This window comes from Mesoplodon densirostris, chromosome 8 (assembly GCF_025265405.1).
Source record: "Mesoplodon densirostris isolate mMesDen1 chromosome 8, mMesDen1 primary haplotype, whole genome shotgun sequence".
In the NCBI taxonomy this organism is placed as follows: Eukaryota; Metazoa; Chordata; class Mammalia; order Artiodactyla; family Ziphiidae; genus Mesoplodon; species Mesoplodon densirostris.
This window is the reverse complement of record NC_082668.1, coordinates 52,678,469-52,700,775: the sequence shown is the minus strand read 5'-3', so window position 1 is coordinate 52,700,775 and position 22,307 is coordinate 52,678,469. Positions and strand designations below refer to the sequence as shown.

The following is a 22,307-nucleotide window of genomic DNA, read 5'->3' as shown; positions in this document are numbered from 1 at the left end:
CTCATACTATGACTGAGAGATTACCTGCATGAGAATGTCAGAATCACTTATGGTGACAAAATCAAAACAGTGATCACTTGAGAAGGCTAGAGGGAGAGGGATCAGAGGTGGCAGTACTGATCAGAAAGAGGCACAAGAGAATTTTCTGGGGATAACAGAAATATTCCACATCTTCATCTAAGTGGTCACCAAGAGTATTCATATGCAAACTTGTTGAGCCGTACACCTAAAATTTATGCATTCTTCTGTTTGTAAATTTACCTCAGTAAACTACGGGGGGTGGGGGAAGGGCAGATTTCTTTAATCTCTCTAAGATACAGATAAAGGAGATACAGAAGGTTAGAGGTGATGCCCAGGAACCTGGATTTTTTTTTTTTTTTTTTTTTTTGCGGTACGCGGGCCTCTCACTGTTGTGGCCTCCCCCGTTGCGGAGCACAGGCTCCGGACGCGCAGGCTCAGCGGCCATGGCTCACGGGCCCAGCCGCTCCGCGGCATATGGGATCCTCCCAGACCGGGGCACGAACCCGTATCCCCTGCATCGGCAGGCGGACTCCCAACCACTTGAGCCACCAGGGAGGCCCAGGAACCTGGATTTTAATTTGCATCCCAGGGTACTTCACATGCACACTAAAATTTGAGATAGTATAGTGGCTTAAACTGTCAGTACTAGACATAGCTTTATGTTTTAATAACTAATAGATTTTTTAAAATCTCAATTTCTTTAGGACATTACTGAATTGGATATGAAATAAATGTAGGTAAATCTCACTTCTATGAAGCTGACAAACCCAACACAATTATTCAATATTTTCAGGTTTGGGGGACCCCAGGATATTTTAGCTGCTCCTAATTTCAAAACATTTTATAACCAAGTCTGAATTCAACAAATGCAGGCAAAAAAAAAAAAAAAAAAAAAACAAATGCAGGCATTAAAAATTCCAAGAAAACAAATTTGAGGATCATTTGTGTTACAGGGAATGAATCACTTAGAATACTTCCTTATTATAAGGAAACATGATTTCCTTTTTGCAGTGTCTGACTTCTGTACTTGTTATAATAATTTAATGAAGTGTTTTTGATTGATTCATATACTTTTCTAAATGCAAGATATTCTAAAATACACTTGTAAAATAGCACTTCTAAAAATTTCAGCTCTTAAAATGTACATTGTCCTTTTAGTAATATTTATGTCTAAAACCATATTACAATATGCAAAACAGTACATATCTTCTTTCTCCTAGAATGTACATTTTGAAAGGGCAGGAACACTAGATTTTTTAACCTGTGACTTACCTGTAAAAAATATCAGGATCATTGCTAAAAACAACTTGGCGTGACTGGTAAGTTGGTATAGGCTATATCTTCTTGTATAATATGATCCTTCTCTATCTCCAAAATTTTAATAGATATTCCACTCACTACTCTTCCCCAAAAAAGACAAAGAAATTGAAAATGCCATACCCTCGTATGTTTACGAATAAGTCTTCCGCAGCTTTGTGAATGTGGAAAACTTCATCCCGAAAGAGAGAGAGGCAAGAGCTACTTTGAAGAGCTAGCTTCCAAAGGTTCAGTGCTGTTGCATCAGTATTTAGGATCCCATGGCACAAAATAAATCCAACTTTAAACAAATGAAAAAGAAGTGCAAATATAAAAGTATTCCAAAGTTAGATTATTTCAGTTACAGGGTAGCTTTTCAAAAGTAAAGGAACATTAACAAATCACTAAACTGAGGCTTTTAAGTGACAATAATACATATACATACAAGATGCCAGCAATATTTCTCTTTTTCAATTATAATTTTCTGTACTCTGCAAAACCAGTGCTTTGAACCTACACTGATGAAATGGGAAAAAATGTCACTTCTGGGTTGAGAAGGAAGTGGTTTTAAAAAATGAGTAAAAGATACTTTAAGCCAGAGATCAGAAGCTACCAATTTACACATAATACAATAATCATTACAGTTGTTACAAAAACTGAAAAAGAAAGCTAATCTACTCTGCTAAATCTCTAGAAGAAATTAAATAGCATCTCACATTTTCATAGCAAATTGTAGTTTTTACTAAATAAGTCCTTTGACATGATTATCCTATAGTGTAGAAAGAACCAGTGGTATCCTTTTCTTATAATTGAAGAAATGAAGGTCAATGACTTGACTAAAGTTATACTAATAAAGTATTAGAGCTAGACTTTGCCTCAAGCAGTTACTGTTAAAGTCCAATATTCTTTCAATATATTACGCTGCTCTCTATCATATGAATTGGAGTATCTTTTACCTTCTGTCATCTAATTTAGAAATCCTACTTAAATGTGTAATGCTGTACGTTTGATGTCCTCCCTAGCGCTCTATTCTAGGCCATAAAACCTCATCTTTCATTCCTTCAACATTACTGAGTGCGTATTATAAACTAGGTACCGTACTGGCCAGTTACAAATTCAATCCTATTTTCTGTGAGATTTCCCTCTGATTCTCATAGTCACTCTCATCTTTAAACTCCTGAATCGTTAACATTTAACTTGCCATTTGTCTTTTATTCTTAGCTCAAACTTCCTTTTAAAGGGTCACTATACAAGCAAGGTAACTCTTAAGCATATATTGAGAAGTCATACATACAGAAGTACATTGAACTTCCTTAAATTTCCTGAAATATATTAAGATGTTTTTCATACAACAGGGCCCCTAAATGCAAGCCTAATTATTTGATCTAGTACGTAACCAAAGACATAGAACACACTGTATGAAAATTTTAAAAATCCTTAAAAGAAGTTTTGTAAAAATTTTTGCCTCGTGTACTTTTTTTTTTTTTCAATAAATTTGTTTATTTATTTATTTATTTTTGGCTGCGTTGGGTCTTCATTGTTGTGCACGGGCATTCTCTAGTTGCCGTGAGTGGGGGGGCTACTCTTCATTGCGGTGCGCGGGCTTCTCACTGCAATGGCTTCTCTTATTGCGGAGCATGGACTCTAGGCACACAGGCTTCAGTAGTTGTGGCACGCGGGCTCAGTAGCTGTGGCTCACGGGCTCTAGAGAGCAGGCTCAGTAGTTGTGGTGCCCGGGCTTAGTTACTCCATGGCATGTGGGATCTTCCCAGGCCAGGGCTCGAACCCATGTCCTCTGCATTAGCAGGCGGATTCTTAACCACTGTGCCACCAGGGAAATCCCATGTACTGACTTTTTATACTCTAATCCCCTTAGTACATGAAATTTCACTTAGTGCCTTGTACCTCAATGTATACTCAGATTCACAAGATTGCTGTTGATAATAAAATTTCTCTGAGAATATTATCAGTTTCATTATGGGTTACTGTATATTTTACTTTTTTAAGATATGAGTCACATTATACATTAAGATATATTCATTTGCTTATGATAAGATCAATAAAAGGTAAATTAATTTAAAATAGCCCAAGATTAGGAAGACAATTTATTAATTGAAGCACACATTAACCTCCTTTCCCCACTAAGGTCTCAATAAAAGGACAGGAAAAAAAAATTTTTTAAGCCATAAAAATATTAGAAAACAAGATAGAAGACCAATACTAGACAAGAAAGTTGGAGAAAATCTTTGAAGAAAGAAAGACTGTACTATCAATTTAAAAAGAGGTCTTTCCCAAGGAGTCCTCTTAGTGTAATTAATAGATTAAGAACTGACCCTGAAAAGAATATCAGGATAAGTTATTGTGTAACTGCATTCAAAAGAGCGGGGTCCTCAACATTCCAGACCCTCAACAATGCTTGGTCCTAGGCTATAATCTAGACAAGTGACTCTGAAACTTCAGCTTTCTATCAGGATCCCTGGGAAGGCGTATTAAATCACAGGTTGCTGGGATCCATTCAGAGTTTCTCATTCAGTAGGTCTAGGGTAGAGATCAATATTCTGCATATCTAACAAGTTCCTAGGTGATGCTGCTAGCCTTTGAACTAATCTAGAGCAAAGCTCTAAAGAAAGTAGACCATCTTCTATAGAAAGTCCTAGAGTGGGAATTGGTGTCAAAGAGAAGTGCACAGTTTGACCTAATTCTATTAATTCTACTCAAGGCTCAAATAAATGAAAGCAGCAAAATTGAGTAAACATTCCTTACTTTTGGCAATTGTGGTTATCCCAAATCTGTTTGCCTTTTCCATGCCCAGGTATCCTCCCCTTAGGGTAGTCTGCCTTCTGACTCACATCCCTGATCATTACACAAAGCCTGCATTCAGCATTCCCTTTTAAGGTAAAGACTGCGGGGAAACAGTCCTATTTAATGCTAGAGGTCACTCATGCCACCTAACTCTACTAATCACACTAGTTCTTTATCCACACATTCATAAACATAAAACAGTCAAGGATCACTATACTTTTGAGCAAAATCAATACTCTGAAAGTTGTGTTTTTAAATCAACAAAGCCCGCAAACCTTAACTACCATTATAAAAGAAAATATAAACATCCAAACCTGATCAATGTAAAAATTATAATTAATAAAAATGGCTAAGGGCAGGGAGTGTGTGCTAAATTCCTCCTCTTTCATACTAACAGTGCTACTCAAACTGCCAGTGCATACTGAGACTAAGTAGAGAACTGAGAGTATTTAGAAACTTTCATTGAAAACTTTTCATTGACAGCAATTTATAAGTAGAAACCTAATAACAATCAAATTGTTAGATTAAATTGAATCTTATAATTAAAATGTGGGCTTTTATTTTGTCTTTGCTTATTACTTTATTTCTGATAATTCCAGTAATTCAGTTCCACTGTATTTTATAAAAGTATCAATCTAAAAATCACTAAAAAAGAAAAATTGGTCCTTCACCAGTTTTAGAAACAGTATAATAAAAAGTCATCAAGTAGTACCTAAATGTTAATAAATTAAGAAACAAGAACTATAAGAAATAAAAAGCACAAACTGCTCAAAATTATTCCCCTCTGCCAGTGGACCTGGGGTGGTAGAAAAAATATTATAGCAATTCTCATTTACATTATATCTGTGTGTCTATTTCTCCCATAGTTTGTGAACTTCCTAGGAGTGCAAACAAGTAATTTTATCTCCCATGCAAACATGAGTCATCTATTACATATACTAAAGTAAATTAAGACCAAAAACCATAACTGAATAAATGCAATATGAAGAAAATCATTAAAAATAAAATAAAAATTTAGTTTGGATGGCTGTGTTAAAAGGAAATATAATGTAGACCATCAGCCTTGGACTTAGTGTGGGTTCTCTGTCTTTGTCACTTACTAGCTGTGTGGACTAAACTTTAGATTCCTCATCTATAAAATAGACCATCTACCCTAACAGGGTGAGTATAAGGATTGAATGAGGTAATGTACATAGAAGGCTTAGCACAGCGCTTGGCACAAAAGTAATACATGTTACCTGTTATTTTTCTCTAAAACTTAAACCTGAGGGGTAATCAAAAACTAACCAATTTTACTTACAGATAATCCATTTTTCCATGGCATCCAAAGAGAGATATTCGCAAGGCATCTTAAAAAGAGAAAATATAAATTTGTGGCTTAAAGAAATTCTTTAAAAAATATTCTGTATTGAGTCACTCCTCCTTCTCTTCCTCCTGAGAAGTCTGACTACTCAACTCTTGGTTCAAATACCACCACAACATATTTGAAAAGTTGGACGAAAGTTTTATAACCTATATTTATACTTGCAGTCCATAAAGGACAATGAAAGCTGTGCCTCTTTCACATTTACACACCCTGAAACTTCTCTTTAAAAAATACTGTTGCTAAATTGTTTTCAATCTGATAAATGACTACTTCCAAATTTCCCAAGTCTATTGCAGAGTTTGCAGTATTCCAAAGGATAAAATTTTAGTCAAGGAAAGATTTATGTACCTCGATGTTCACTGTCTCACTCAAATCAGTAACTATGTGTGTATATTCTCCATATGCATAACATCTATGTTCATATACACAGAAAAAAGCTTGAAAAGAAATGTAACAGAATACAACAGCGATTTTCTCTAGTTGGTGAGATTTGGGATGATTTTTGTTTTCTTCTTTATAATTTTCTGAATCTTCCAAATTTTCTACCATAATAAGGCAAAGCAAATTTTTAAACCTTAAAAGAAAATACTCGTACTACTAATTTTACTAACTTAGCATCAGAATCTAGAAATACAAAAACTAAATGGTATGATTTAAATACTGAGCATTTTACAATAAATAAACTTCACTGACAGGCTAATACTAATTAGAAGAAAAACTGCAATAGCACTGCTTAACTGATATTTTTTTTAAAAAATCAACTTTACTATTTTCATTCAAAAAGGAAAATACAGAACCATACAGTATCAGACTGTGCAGGGTTAAGCATTGTACTGGGTGCACTGATGAGACTCAATAATTGAGCATTTCTCCACTGGTCAGCTGAAAGATTCCTTCGTGGATACACCATCTGAAGAGAAATCAGTGCATCTGAAAGAGACTAATTAAATAGAAAAAAAAGAAAGTTGAGGAATAAAATCGTTTTTTTTTCAATTTCCATTTAAATTCCAGCCACAACTGCTGTGTGTTTCTAACTGCATCATCGTAAACAACAAGAGCGTAATTACAACTATGCTCCATATAATATTTGAGGTGGGTTCCAGTTATCCTCCTCTAGATTTTTTTTTTTTAACTTCATGAAGCTACATAGATTCTGCATTCCTCAGCAAAAGCTTAGCTCAAGAAATCATGTTACTTTCTTAAGGTGAAAATGTTTGGCAACCTTGAGATCTTTATTTCAAAAAGGGTAGAGAGTCTAGGGTAATCATTTTGTGCATCACTTTCTACTCAATAGCTCTCACTGAAAGAAAAAGACATTAAGGTTACATGACCAAGTGTTAATAGAGCTCAACATGTTTCATATTTCTTCAAAGAATGCCTTCTAAAAACAACACACTGTAAAAAATTAAAAAATATAAAAATAAAAAAATAAAACAAACAAACAAAAAATAACACACTGTACTTTATCTTAATAAATTACTTAACTTCTATTTGCCATTTGGTCTATTAATTATAGCATTATCATCTAGGTATTTAATTTTTCATCTCATCTGATTCTTGCTTGCTTTTAACTATTCTTTGCTATTCACCCCTCCTTCCTAAAGATTCTGTAAGAGTGGTTCTTTAATCTGGCTGCACATGAATTGCCAGGGAAGTCTGTTCAGAAAAAGAGAATCCAGGGCTCTGCCTGAACCAGAACCTCTGGGAGTAAAGCCCAGGAATCTGTTCTTATCACACTCCACCAAGTGATTCAGAATAGCTTTTTAAATTAAATTAACTGAATTTTAACAAATCCTAGCAAATACATGATGGTCTTTCTATCAAAACCTTGAGATATCACAGAACATCGGAAAAATCAAGATTAGGAAAAACTGGTCTAATCCAAATGGACAATTCTCCTCAAGTAATTATTAATTGTCTAATATATGCTAATGGCTATGGAGAACTTAAATAGAGATCCAACAGCCTTTAAAAGAAATTTTCATCAACTAACTGGGAAAAGAACCAAATTTGAAGTGGCTAACTAAAAACAAGGCCATACATGATTGGCAAGAAGTTAGAAACAGATCCAGAGAAAAAATAGGAAAGGAGTAGGGAAGACATTTCTAGGTGAGGAAAAAGGACTATCAAAATCAGAGAGACAGACAACAATGATCTGCTCAGCACTTTGAGGAATCCTGACACTTTCATCTACAATGCCGAGTTTTACTTCAAAACTAATGTCATCTACTAGCCTCTTTCAAACTAATGATTCAACTAACTCCAAGACATTAAACCTACATAAATTTGTAGGTATAATACAGTTATGCAAAGAAATTAAACTGGAAATGCATCTTCAGAATTGTCATGGGAGTAAGAAAACTGAAGGAAAATTCTTGCTGTCAACTGTATGTTAAAAAAAAAAAAGCATAGATTCATACAAAATACTGTATTACTAAGAAGTCTAACTCCAGGCTTCCCTGGTGGCACCATGGTTAAGAATCCTCCTGCCAAGGCAGGGGACATGGGTTCGAGCCCTGGTGTGGGAAGATCCCACATGCCGTGGAACAACTAAGCCCGCGAGCCACAACTACTGAGCCCGTGTGCCACAACTACTGAAGCCTGCGTGCCTAGAGCTCATGCTCTGCAACAAGAGAAGCCACCGAAATGAGAAGCCCATGCACCGCAACGAAGAGTAGCCCTCACTTGCCGCAACTAGAGAAAGCTTGCACACAGCAACAAAGACCCAATGCAGCCAAAAATAAAATTAAAAAAAAAAAAAAGTCTAACTCTCATCATTCAAAGAGAACAATGGGCCAAGATTCTAATATCCTGGGTTTTAGCTCTAGTTTTGCCACTATTGCTACCAAATGGCTTACTTCATCATATCATTTCTCCAGCCTCAATTTCCTTATCTATAAATAATGAGGATACCTGTAAATTTCCTTGATGTGCTTAGGAACTAGCCCTCCCTCAGAGAAGCCATAAAGGCAAGACTCTAAACCAAAACTATTTCATTAAGAACTATTTTTTTAATATACCATAAAAGACATGCCAAATTATCACAAAACTCCTGTAGTATTTCTCTCATTAAGAGGCTAAATTATAATAATATAGCTAAAATTTATTAAATACTATGTACCTAAATACTCTTTACAAAGTAACTCATTTAATACTGCACTTTTACAGGTAAGAAAACTGAGGTACACTGAAGCTGGTTAAGTAACTTGCCCAATATTACACTGTAATTGGCAGAGTTGGGATTAGAACCCAAGCAATCTGATATGAGTATAGACATTCTCAAATACTAAACTTCACCGTCTCTATACACTATACTGAACCTAAAAACTACAATGGATCAATATATTCCTGAGTCTCTATTCACTATTCTGAATCTAATTAATGAGTTCTCTGGTTCACAATTAGATAAAACCATGCATAGCTTTTACTCACATCTCATTATAATTTTCTTTCTTAAAAGTAGTTTATCACTCTAAGTATCCACCCTTAAGCTATCTCATATGCCTATTGAAGCACCCCTAAAAACCAGCTCTTACCTTGCTATGGGGTACAAATTCTTCCATCATCTTCTTTAAAGGGTTTTCATAATCCACAATCATCTGACCAAGACGTGGGTATTCTCGGTCACTTAAAACAGACATATCAAATATCACTGAGTTGTAAGCCATAAAATTAATTGGGAATTTCACACAGATTTTTATAATGCAGGTTTACCTTGCTCCATGGGTCATTTCATGCGCGTAGTTGTATAATCCAATGATTGCCTTCCTTTCTTCAATTCGAGACAGCAGTATCATTAGTGTTGTATACGTTATGATCAAATCTAAGTAGTTCTTTGTTAAATCAAAGTTTACAGTCTAGGGAAAAAAAAACATTAAGTTCAACTCCTTCCTATTTCACAAACTTTTAAGCACACACACAAAAATCTTCATGGCAGCTACTGAAAGCTAATAATTTTCTATAGTTATTTGTTTTATCCCCATTTCTGAAATTCTATCTAATTCCTTTCACCAAAAACATGCCTAAAATTTGGGAGTTATAGATAATAGTTTTGTGTTTGTGACACAATTTTATGGATGAAACAGAGTCTGTGATCACCCTATTCAAACTGTTAACAGTTTAAAAGAATAACCAAAACCAGAAAAATAATAAACATGAAAGCAAATTTCACTAAGCAAGAAAAAAGGAGTATTAAATAAATAAATAAGTTCACCATTAAATCAGGAGACGTTTTTCACTTTGACTTCCTATATCTAGAAATTGACTTATTAAGAAAGATTTTTATCAAGTATGCTTTTTATAGAGAAAAGGATTACTTGTGTAACCTTTTAAAATTGGGCCTATTAAAATAAATACTAAAATTAACAACTATTTCCGAATATGTATAAGATTTATATTCAATGACAATCAAATAAACAAGCGAAAATATAGTATAACTCCTTACTTTAAAAAATACGAGCCAAATTAACAATGCTGAAACTTTATATACTAATCATTTAAATTTTCTCTAAAGAAAAGCATTTGATTCCCTTAGTTCTACTAGAAACAGACAGAAGAATTGGAAATTTTTCTGAAAATAATACTTACAATATCAAAGAAGACTTGGCAAACATCAATAGTATTCAGCAATTCACAAACATGGTCCTGAAAATAAAAGTTTATTTAAACCTTTTACCTATATGAATACTACTAAATTCAGAAAACACACACAAATAAAATGTATTTTGAATTTTTGTTCTAGAAGAATTCTAATTATCTACAAGTGACAGAACAATTTATATGATTAACAAATATCAATCTATCTCTGAAATGTTAAATTCTATACATTAAAATACATACCTTAAATTCCATAACATCTACAAATGTGAAGTAATATAATGCCAGATTTTTCAGAATCTCTGATTTTTCTTTCTGTAGTTGTGCAAGCTGTTGCTGTGAAAACAAAATTAGAATGCATTGTTTACTGAGAACAAAATTATTGAGTTTTACTACAAACTATCTTCTTTTATGATTGCTAAATGGAAGCACAAGCTTTTAGGACAATATTTCTAGATGATTAAGGCTCTTTTAAAAAACCAAAATACTTGAGACAGCAACTGCTAATAGTGACCAGCAACTGACATTGTGAGGCTATAAAACGAATCAAAGCAGATTAGTACCAAACTGCACTACTATTAAGGAAAATTGGAAAGTGTTAGGAAAAAATAATTATCAAATGAACTCTTTAAAAAAACTAAAAACAACTCAAGAGCATGACCACATTACTAGAAGTGGGAGAAAAGAAGGTGAAAAACATTATAATTTACACTACAAAAAACAATATGCTTTATAAATTTGGAACTTACCAAAAAGAACATCCAGGCAAAGCCACGTTACGCATGCAAAATAAAATGTAGATACAAACATAAAATACAGTAACGGTTCCCTGACCAGATCCACAAAACACAATAATACATTAAAGAAAAGCAAAAACCAAAACAACAAAAAAGAAATGAGAAAGAAGCAAAACTAGAGTTAAGACACTGGTAAACATATGAAGAAGGAAATGTGAATACAAAAGACAAATATTATTTCAATCAACTGTATTATTAAATTTATAAAAGTCCTAAGTTTTCTCTTTAAAACAACTATTAATATAATTTCTGAAAGAATCCAGCCATATTTAACATCATATATCATAAGTCTGCCAGAATTCCAGAAAAACATCTAGAACCTATCTGATACTCTGAATGTAGTCTATAGAATAGAAACTTCCACATCTTCCACTTCTGTTAGAAGAGCAGAATCTCAGGCCCACCTCAAACCTACCAAATCTGAATCTGCCGTTTAAAAAGATACCCAGGTGATCTGAATGCATATTAAATATAAAATAATTCACCTAGAACATGAGAAAACCAGAAAATATGAGAAAGTGATTCAAAATATCAAACTTGCTATCGAAGCCCATACAGTTTTGAGGCCCTCAATCAGTTCTTACTTATACCTACACAGGAGTGTTGGGGGAGAGGTGCCTCTACACATAATTGTATTGAACCATTATGATAAGTCAGAAAATTTATAATAGTGAGCATAACATCAGGAGATTAAAAAAACTATTAGAAGACTATTTAAAAAACAGCAAGCACAGCATTCTGGTAGACCCAACTATTATAAAGCGCCCTAGACACGGCAGTCCCTGAGGACATGTAAAAAAGCGTAAACGAAGTATCTCTACTTCCCCTGTATACCAGGCAAACTGAGATATATACTTATAGTGATGTATTTAACTGTTCTAGCTTTATCTGTGGGAGTAGTTGACTTTATTTTGAACAATATATGTTTCAAAACAATTCTATATTTATATGCACACTTTTAATCATTACCACTCACAACATCAAGCAGACACCTTTTTAAATGATTCTGTTTCCTCAGATTATACTACCTTTACCTTGTTCAATAACATTAAACATTTACAATTCATGTCTTAATCCTTTCCCCTACTTTTCAGTACTTTAAATTTGAACTTTGCAAGGTAACAGGTGAAAGTAAACTCATAATATAATAGGATAAAAAGCAAAAGTATAATTTGGTTGCTACTGGGTTAATTATTAATAGTGCCTCCTTTCAATTTCAGTGTCCTAGTTTGGACAAAAAATGACACAGTCACCACCTTATTATGGGCCTTAAGGATCTTTTATACAAATTCTCATTTTGCATATTAAGAAGCTAATGCTCACAGAACTTAAAAGAATCTTCCCAAGGTTATATAACTACTTAATATGACAAGGCCAGGATTAGAAATTTCATATCCATGCTCCTAATAAAGTGTTCTTTCTACCATTCCACATGCCCCCCATATTCCTTTTTAATAGTAAAATCTCATTATGGTCTCAATTTCTCATTCAATTTTATTTCCCCCCAAATTGTATGTAACTAGCCTCTACACTGGCTAAAACAAATTTACTGAACTAAAGGATATCTGAGTTCAAAATAACTACTCAAGTTTTTAAGACCGTACATAATTTGGTCCTAATTTACGTTTCCAATCTAAATTTCCCCTACATCCATTCACACACTATACACAGTAGCCAAAACAAACTATTCACTATTTTCTATACACATCTCATGTTTTCTTTACTGTTTCCTCTCTTGAGATGTCCAAATTCCACCACTCATGTGTGTCCAAATCCTACTACTCCTAAACTACTCAATTTAAGTGTTGACTTTCAAGAAAACATCCCTGACTGAACTTTTTCCCTCAATGCAAATAACACCTCCCTACTCTAAATGTGTATAATTTCTAATAATATCACTTTCTACCTTATATCAGTTACCTCCAACACTATGAGACAGTGTATCAAACTCCACAGCCCATATCAAACAGCTCTGCACATAAAGAAGTACACAATATAAACATCTATCAGATGAGTGATCAGGACAATTTTAAAAGACCTTTATATGTCAGTGTCAGATGACATGTTTTAGCAAGTGACACCCACCTCTTACTGTGAAATCACGGCTAATACCCCCATTATCAAAATGGGAGCTGATGTGGGCAGTTTAGCCAAGATAATATATATGAGAACACTTTACAGTGCCTGGCACCCAGGAGCTGCTCATTAAATATTAAGTGAATAACAGAAGATGCTCACAGACCACTTCTCCAAAATAAGCAAGAATAAAGCTGTTTTAAATAATCCCAATGCTACTCACAGTGCTTCTAATAAGACCTGATATTAACTGAGCATGCTCTCTTTGTCAGGCAGTGCTCCAAATAACATACAAGTATTTCACAAAATCCCCTCAACGTCTCTACAAATAGTTACAATTATGTTCCCTATTTAATGAAAATAAATTCTATAAAGTTCTGCATGAAAGTTCAACTATAACAACAAAGAATAAAAGTGTCTACAACTCCTGGGCTTCAGCTGCAAAAAAATGCTCCATTTTAGTTTTTAAAGTGAAGTAGAGCAGACACTACCAAAAAGTATTTAACTTCTAGGTTCAACATCCAGAACAAGTTTTTTTTCCCATTATCTCTTTGTTTTATAGTAAATAAAAAGTAGGAAATGGTTTAAGAATATAGATCGGTAATAGATTGTTTGATGCTACAGAACAGAACATTAGAAAAGTACAATTTTGAGAAATGATTCTATCAATATTCGCTAACACTTTAAAAGCATATAATGGATACAGGGGTTAACTATATGAGCAAAATACCTGTACAATGCTTTCATTAAAGCTTCTAACTGCGGATCATTATTCTTAAGTTTTAAGTAAAATGTGTAGAAACAAAATAAACAGGATAAATAGCCATGCAGATCACAAAATAAGATCATATCTTTGCAATGAAAGCTCTTGGTAATTAATCTTTGTACAATTAAGCATTTTCTACACAAAATATAAGTATCTAAAAAACTGATTGAAATTTAGTATTTACTAGCTTTCATTCTTTCAAAGAAAAGATACTAGCAAATTACAATAAGGAACCAATGACTAGGAGAGCTAACTCACAGATTTTCAACATAAAGGAAAGTGACTGAAGTCCTTTACTCACCCATTTCAAATATTCTTTCATCATCGAAACTGCTTATGCATAATAAATTATTTTTCTTGACCTAAACTATGCTAGTATTTTGTTCCTCTTAAAAAACAGCCAAGTTTGGTTCAGGGAAGGCTTTGTTCAATTTCTTAGTATGATATTCTAAATCAGGCTTTTCTTTCTTTTTTATTTAATTATATTATTATTTATTTATTTATTTTGGGGGGGCTAAATTGGGTCTTCATTGCTGCATGCAGGCTTTCCCTAGTTGCAGCGAGCAGGGGTTACTCTTTGTTGCGGTGCGCGGGCTTCTCATTGTGGTAGCTTCTCTTGTTGCTGAGCACGGGCTGTAGGCCTGGGGGCTTCAGTAGTTGCAGTGCAAGGGCTCAGTAGTTGTGGCTTGCATGCTCTAGAGCACAGGCTCAGTAGTTGTGGCACACGGGCTTAGTTGCTCCACGGCATGTGGGATCCTCCCGGACCAGGGCTTGAACCCGTGTCCCCTGCATTGGCAGGCAGATTCCCAACCACTGTGCCACCAGAAAAGTCCCTAAACCAGGCTTTTTAAAATAAGAGTGCTGAGAGGCTATTTGTGTAAACCTCTTTTAAGGAACTGCCCAGCCACCACTCTACTCATCAACACTCATGTGGAATACTAACTATAGTACGGAAGCCTCCTAACTGATCTCTGTACTTCTGCTCTTGCCTCTTCAGTCTTCTCCATATAGCAGCAGGAGAGTGGACATTATAAGGTAACACATTACCCTGAAGAGATGATTCCAATAAAGGTTATACAAGATGTTAACACTGGGTGAAGGGTATACGTGAACTCACTGTATTATTTTTGTTTTAGTCTAATATTATTTCAAAATAAAGGGTTTTAAAAAAGTTTTAATAGTTTCCCATCACACTTAAAATACAAAGTCCTTACCAAAGTCTCAGAATAAAATCTGAATAGGACCCCTGCCTGTTTCTACAACTTCATCTCCCCTCATGCTCCTCCAGCCTCTCTCAGTAGTTGTCATATTGGTTTGCATGCTATGTTCACCAAATAAATACACCAAGGTTGGTCCCACCTCTGAGCCTTTGCACTTGCTCTTTATCATGTCTGGAATGCTCTTCTCTACTTCTTCACATAGCTCAGTCCTTCACTTCACTTCTCTTCAGAGAAGCCATTGTTGTGCACTTACCTAAAATAGTCTTCTCACTCACATTACTCTCTTACTCCTCATCCTGCTTTCTATTTCTTCCTACCACTTATCTCCAAATAAAAGTACATATTTATTCACTTTAGTTGTTTGTTGTCTAACATCCTAATTTGAATTGAAATTCCAGAGGCAAGGAGGTTTGTATTATTTCATGCTATTGTATCCAAGGTCTAGAATACTAGCACACAGTAGATGCACTTTAAATGAATAAATAAATGATCTTCAAGTTTCTCAACATAAGTCATAGAATCAACTTTTAAATTGTACTAATTATCAATGAATGCAATATCAGGTATCAATTCATGTCTCAAATGAGTTTATGTATCCTAACACAGAGTGGTGATTTAGTCCCCTGAATAAATCCCTGTTGGATAAAATACTTCATTATGTCCTTACAGGATAAGAAATGAGAAACATTTAAAGAGAATGACATATTCATATCAAATATAAGCAAATCTCCTAAGATTATATGAAAATCCAAATTAACACAAAGATTAGTCATTTTTAAAAAGGTTCATGGGACCTTGTCGAACTTTCATTTTATTATATACAAACGATTCTATTGGCATTCAATATTTCATAAATGCATTTTTCTGAGCAAAAGGTAGAAAATAAATTTTAGGGAAAGTTATCCTAACACTTGCCTAGTAAATAAGCATTACTGAATGTTTAATATTTGTTACTCAACTAAATCCTCATGATAACTTTGCAAGGTTCATTTTTTAAATTGTGGTAAAACATAACAAAGTCTACCATTATAGCCATATTTTATAAGTGTGCAGTTCACACGTACAAATAAATCTGCATTGCTGTGCAACCATCACCCCACCTATCTCCAGAATTTTTTTCATCTTCCCAGTCATGGTATATTTTTATCCTCATTTTCCAGATATAGAAACAGACTAGAAAAGGGTAAGTTGTTAATCCAGGTCAATCAGATTTCAAAGTTCAAAACACCTCTTCAATACACTTTAAAATTCAAGTTGCCACACCATGACAAAAGTAGTATAGGGATAAGCAAAGCTAAGGCTATTTTCTTCTCAGAAAATACTTCTATTTAATTGTAGCTTCATCAATCTCACAGATTGAAGCTTCTAAGAACTCTAATTCAACCTCATCATTTTATATACTAAAGTGATCTTTTTCAAGTTTATATTGTTGTCATCTGTTTAAATTAATTCTGAAAAGCAAAGAGTTTTGTTTTTTAAAGAACAGAAAGGCAAAAAAAAAAAAATTAAAGGTTTTATGCATGCCTCTTTGCAATAGGACTTTACTGTTCCTCTCATCAAGAGATGTAGTTTATTTTCCCACCCTTACAATCTCAGCTGGCCTTGTGATTTGCTTTGACCAAGAGAAAGCAGCGGAAATGATACTCTTAACTTACAAGGCCTTATAGCTTCACATTTTGTTCTTTTTTGGAACACTGTCCTAAAGTGTCATGTGTGAGAAAGCTAACATATCCCACAGAAAGAAAGGTTCCACATCCTCTATCCCAACAGGCCCCATGCCCCAACCACCCACCAGATGAACGCAGCTGTGACCTAAGGCTGGTGAGACCAGCAGAGGAACTGCCCAATCAACCCCAGAATATGAAATAAGTTGTTGTTGTTCTAAGTCCATTAAGATTTGGGGTGGTCTGTTATGCAGCACTCGGTAACTGAAACAAAGATTAATATAAAGTTCAATAAAAGAAATTAAAATAATCTCTATTTCACCACCTAAGCACATTAATTTGCACCAGGAAAAATCTTGGAAGTTTAAGATTTCTGGTCACAAGATGGTTAAATTCATGCAAACTGATGAAACTAATTTTATCATTAGTACCAGAAAAGCACTAAATATATGCCCCAGTATAGTGTGGTCGGTCAGATCTAACATCTTTGTATGAAAGATATCACACTGTGTTAACGAAAATATAATTTACCTCATATAATGGTACCATTTTCCATTATGAATGAAAATGTAAATGAAGTTAGTCCCTTTACACTCAATTTTAATAATATTTTTTAAAAGTCTTTCAGATATGTGATTAGCTTGCTTTCACAACCTGGGTACAGAGAAATAAGTCAGGCTTTTCTTACTGATTAGATATCATAATTGTAATCAATTATACTGAGCTAATTATGTCAAGGTGGCCTCAGGTGCTACTGACATGTGCAAGGTAACATGCCAACATTAAACAGTCCTTGCTGGCTATACTTTTTACTTTTTAAAGTTTTTATTTCTCTTCCTATCAATTACCATTTGCTCATGATGAGAATACCCTTTAAGGTACAATGCATTAGAAAATATACGTGTTAACAATTTTACCTAAGCAAACTCAACAAGCTTGGGCACAGTGAGAACCAAAAAGCTTATTTCTGAATAAACTTCATTTTTTATAAACTACCATTTCTGGTTGCTCAAAATCATTGGGTTTTTACAGGTTTACTGAGGTATAATTTATATACCATAAAATTCATTCATAGTAAGTGAACAATTAAATAATTTTAGTATATCTACAGAGTTGTGCAACCACCAACCCTACCCAGTTTTAGAACATTTCCATTATCCCAAAAAGTTCCCTTGTGCCTATTTACAGTTAATCCCATTCTTACCCCCATCCCTAATAATTACTGATCTGCTTTCTGCCTCGATAAATTTGCTTTTTCCAGACACTCCCTATAAAATGAAATCAAATAATATATAAGCTTTCGACATCTAGCTTCTTTCATTTAGCCTAATGTTTCTGGAGTTCATCCATGCTATAACGTGTATTGGTAGCTTGTTTCTTTTAATTGCTAAACAGTACTCCATTAAATGCATACATTACCAATTTACTTTATTTATCAGTTGATGGGCATTTGAATTATTTCCAGTTTTAAGTTATTATGAACAATGAATGCTGCTATAAACATATCTATGTGTGGACATGTAATGTACTTCCATTTTTCTTGAGCAGATTCCTACTAGTGGTATTGCTTCCTAGCTCCCAGATGTGATTCAGAGAGGCTTGTGATATGAAAAGTAACCTCTAAAAAGAGACAAGTTACTGTACTAATATTATTCATTCATTTAGTTAACAATTATTTAGTTAACAATTATATTATTCATTTAGTCAACAAATACCCCAACCTGATATTATATTGTCAGACACTGTTGGAAGAGCTGGGGATAAAACTATGAATAAAATGATGACCCTGCCCCTAAATGAGCATACAATCTAGTGAGGACTGTATATCTAGATATACAGGTAACTCTCACTTTTTTTATATAAATATCCAGTTTTAGAATCTGGTTACACCACACTAACTTCTAAGTGTAAGGTTCAAAGATGGTGAAAAACTACAATGATTAATTCCCACCTTCCCTTCAAGACAAAGACCCTCACCAATTTGTAATAACATGAAAGAGGTTTATAAAAAATTTTTTAAAACTCACACACACAATAGTATGAGAAAGACCATAACAAGAAAGGTCAGAGCTTCTAAGGGTGGTGAAGATGAGAAACAAGATGGGGAAAATTAAAGGAGGGCCTAAAACTCAGAGAGCACTCAGGGATTATTTTTGTTAATTGATTACATACTGACAGAGAGTGGTGGCTCATATTAAATTGCCTCAATCAGTAGGCCTGTAAAGAGGAATAAAGTTTATGCTTAAGCTGTCTTGACTTCTTTCTGGCCTTTTTGGACATCTGTTGTTCTTGGGAGATTTGGAGATAACGTGAAGTGGCATCAATGGAAGAATACTTCCCACTTGGTATCTCTAATACCCTCTTAATACCCTACCTTCATCAATTCTTTGAGCTTGGAGGGAGCTCCTATTCATTCACCCTACTAACTTTTTATTGAAACACACCCTCTCCTGTTCGGTTTCCTCTTTTGGTCCATCATTATATTACTCCCTTGTCCCTCTTTCCCTCTATCATAATTACCTGATAAAACCCACAGCAGGAGAAAGCCTATGTCTATGCTGACTCCATCTCAACCTGAATTCACGATCTTTAAATATAACTGAGTAGCAACATTATGCCATTTTCACCATCAATACACTCTCCCACTCTCCTCAGGATTGTTCCACTCCTTCTCCTCTCTCTCAATAATTTCTCTTCAACTTGATTCTCAGCTTAATGCTAGCCTGAGCCCTAGGCTTATATATACAATTGGCTACTCAACATCTCCACTCAGACTTCTAGTAGGTCTCTCAAACTTAACATATCTAATATCAAGCTACTGAGTACTATCCCTTCTATACTCCCACCCCAAACCAGTTCCTCTTGCTTCTTCACTCCAGTAAATCTTGATATTTCCTCAATCCAAAAACCTTGGGGTCTTAAATTTCTCACTGTCTTATATATCCCATACCCAATACATTGGCAAATACCGTAGGCTCTATCTTCAAAACATCCAGAATCTGAACATTTCTCACCTCTACCACCCTAGACCAAGCGACTATCAGCTCTCCTCTCAATGACTGCAAATTTCCTAACCAGTTTGTTTTTACTTCTGTTCCCCTGTAGACTATTTCTCAACCCAGCAACCACAGTGATCATAGGTATATCATTTCATTCCTCTACCACTCTTATCCAATAACATCTCAACTCAAGAGTAATTAGCCAAAGTCCTTACTATGTCCTAGGAAGCCGTATCTCATCTGTCTACCCCTTCAATCACTGTCCTCATCTCCTACCACTATCTCCCAGCCCCTTTCCCCAACCACTCTGTTCTATTCATAATGGCCTACTTCCTGTTCCATGAACAAGACAGGCATGCTCCTGCCTGAGCCTTTGCCACTGCTGCTCCCTCAGCACAGAAGGCTCCACCCCCAGCTCACCTCACTCCCTCCTATCTTTAAATCTTTTGCTATACTGCCTCCTCTTCAGTAAGGCCTTCCCCAGGTCAAGTAAATTGGCATCTTCCCACTATCACTCTTTGTTCTTTTTAGAACTCAACTCTATATGGCATTATGTGTTTTTTTGTTTGTTTGGGGTTTTTTTTTGGTTTATCTCTGTCCAGCAGAATGTAAGCTCTACAAAGCCCAGTGACTTGTTTATTTACTGCTGGATTCCCTCTCCCAGAACAGGACTTAGCTAACAGAAGGCACCCAGTAAATGTTTTAAATAAATAAATGAATAATAGAGAGGACTATGAGAACATACACAAGCAGCACTTAACCTAATTTGAAAGAGTTAGAAAAAGCTTCTCTGGAATGGTGACATCTAAGGATAGACCTGAAAGACAAGTAGAAATTATCCTAGTGAAAGAATATGGGAGAGAAAGATCGTTCTAGATAGTAAAAACAGCATAAACAAAAGACCCAGAGGCAAGAGAAAGAATGGCCATGAAAGTGTATACTCTCCCAAAATAAAATATTTCTTTAAAAAATAAAGCAATTAAATATATTTCCCCATTTTCTACATTCTATCCTACACCAGACAATGAGGACTAACACAGTATACTATCCTATATGTTCTTGGCCAAAGACCATTACTGTACGTATTTAAAACATTTTTAGCCAAGATGAGTGAGTGCTAGGAAGAACAAAAGAAAATAAGTATTTTACAACATCTGTTATTCATTCCCTTATAGTTTCTTTCGCTGTCTTCAATTTTGGATCTTGGCAAATAACTTTTGATTTGACAACAGGTAAAACCAGACTGGTCATGAAAAACAATAATAAGATACCATGTCAAAGGTACTCAAAAGGATACCAGGTTAAGAATGGCTAAAGGCCCCTTCAAAGAAATGACCAAGAAAACAAAACCTAAAGATCAACAGGTGATTAGGTACTGGTAACACCCTTTGCTATTATGAAGGAAATCATTATCACCATTGCAGCCAAAAGGATTGGCTAACAACGTTTGGAAGATAGCTGAAAAACTGGCAAGATATAACTTCAGGAAATTTGAAGAAAATGGATAAATGATTACAAATGGCAGGAATGCATCTCCTTGGGGACTATGCTATGAAACCCCGGTATAATGCTCATTGGCCATTTCATTTGCAGAAAAACTGACAGCATCCTTGAGCTGAAGAAGGTATTGCTGCAGTTTAGTATGATTAGAATATAGAGTGGGCAAGATTCACAACATAAGGTGATTTTAAAACAGATGTGTTTTGGGATCATAAGAACCACCCTTGGGAACATGACAAAAGCTGAAAACTACATTCACACAAGAACTCCGTACACAATTTCAGGGGATTTCCAAACTCTATGAAACTCAGTGTGAAAGTTCAGGTGAAAACCATTACACTCAGGACAATAAAGAGAAATACATCCCAGGATGAAAGCTATGCAGCAGGCTTATGCAAATTGTCAAGAGGGAAGTTAGAAGACAGAGGGTTAGAGGAAAGTGGGCTCCAGAAAAAAAAAAAAAAAAAGCTTACAGAAAGGTGGTACGATTATTAGACTGGATAAATTTTAAAATTCTATAAAGGCACTTAACTAATTCAAGAAAGTCAATGTATCTATGTAACAAATTTAACTGTGAAATATTCTGGAAGAGAGAATCCATTTCACTTTGATAATAAATATATGATATTACATATATGAAAATACATATAATGTAAACATATTATATTATTTGGACTTATAAGAAAGTACAAAGTGTGATAATGGAGTGCAGCAATGCAAACCGAACACTCAGGTCTTTATTAATTTTAATTTTTAGAATCAGCATATAATTCAATCTCAGAACACTTCATGATTACAGAACCAAAGGAAAGCATTAACAATTTTGACAACATAAAAGTATAAATGACCAAGGGTAAGAGTACAAATATAAAGAATTATACTATTTAAAGTTTAAAAAGGAAGTAACCAATGATCCAAAAATGTTAACAAAAAAACTATCAAACATCAGGAAGAGGGGAGAGGGTAAATGAGGGGAGGAAACTTAATGAGCTAAATCTTCATATTTTGTAGCAAAGAATTAATAGATCCTGTCTAAAGTTGGCAAATGGATATATAAAAGAATTAGCCTATTCCTTATAGTTCTGGAGGTAACCTCCAGATATACTAAAAGCAGAAGTTCCCCCTGAGAAATATGACCAGGGTGGGAGAGAGTGGGGTAGGATTACATACACTCACTTTTCATCCTAAATTCTTCTAGACTATT

General features: G+C 34.6%; 1 protein-coding gene across 2 annotated transcripts in view; it reads right to left on the bottom strand.

The window, feature by feature from the left end:
• The window catches only part of NCKAP1 (NCK associated protein 1), a 98,349-nt gene that overhangs the window by 52,927 nt on the left and 23,115 nt on the right, over positions 1–22,307 (bottom strand). For both annotated transcript variants that reach the window (XM_060105852.1, XM_060105854.1), the window contains exons 3-9: positions 10,325–10,417; positions 10,073–10,129; positions 9,200–9,342; positions 9,022–9,112; positions 6,288–6,425; positions 5,420–5,468; positions 1,462–1,618 (exon numbers count right to left, since the gene is read on the bottom strand). In XM_060105852.1, the coding sequence (XP_059961835.1) occupies positions 1,462–1,618; positions 5,420–5,468; positions 6,288–6,425; positions 9,022–9,112; positions 9,200–9,342; positions 10,073–10,129; positions 10,325–10,417 (728 nt within the window). The remainder of the gene's footprint in view (positions 1–1,461; positions 1,619–5,419; positions 5,469–6,287; positions 6,426–9,021; positions 9,113–9,199; positions 9,343–10,072; positions 10,130–10,324; positions 10,418–22,307) is intronic.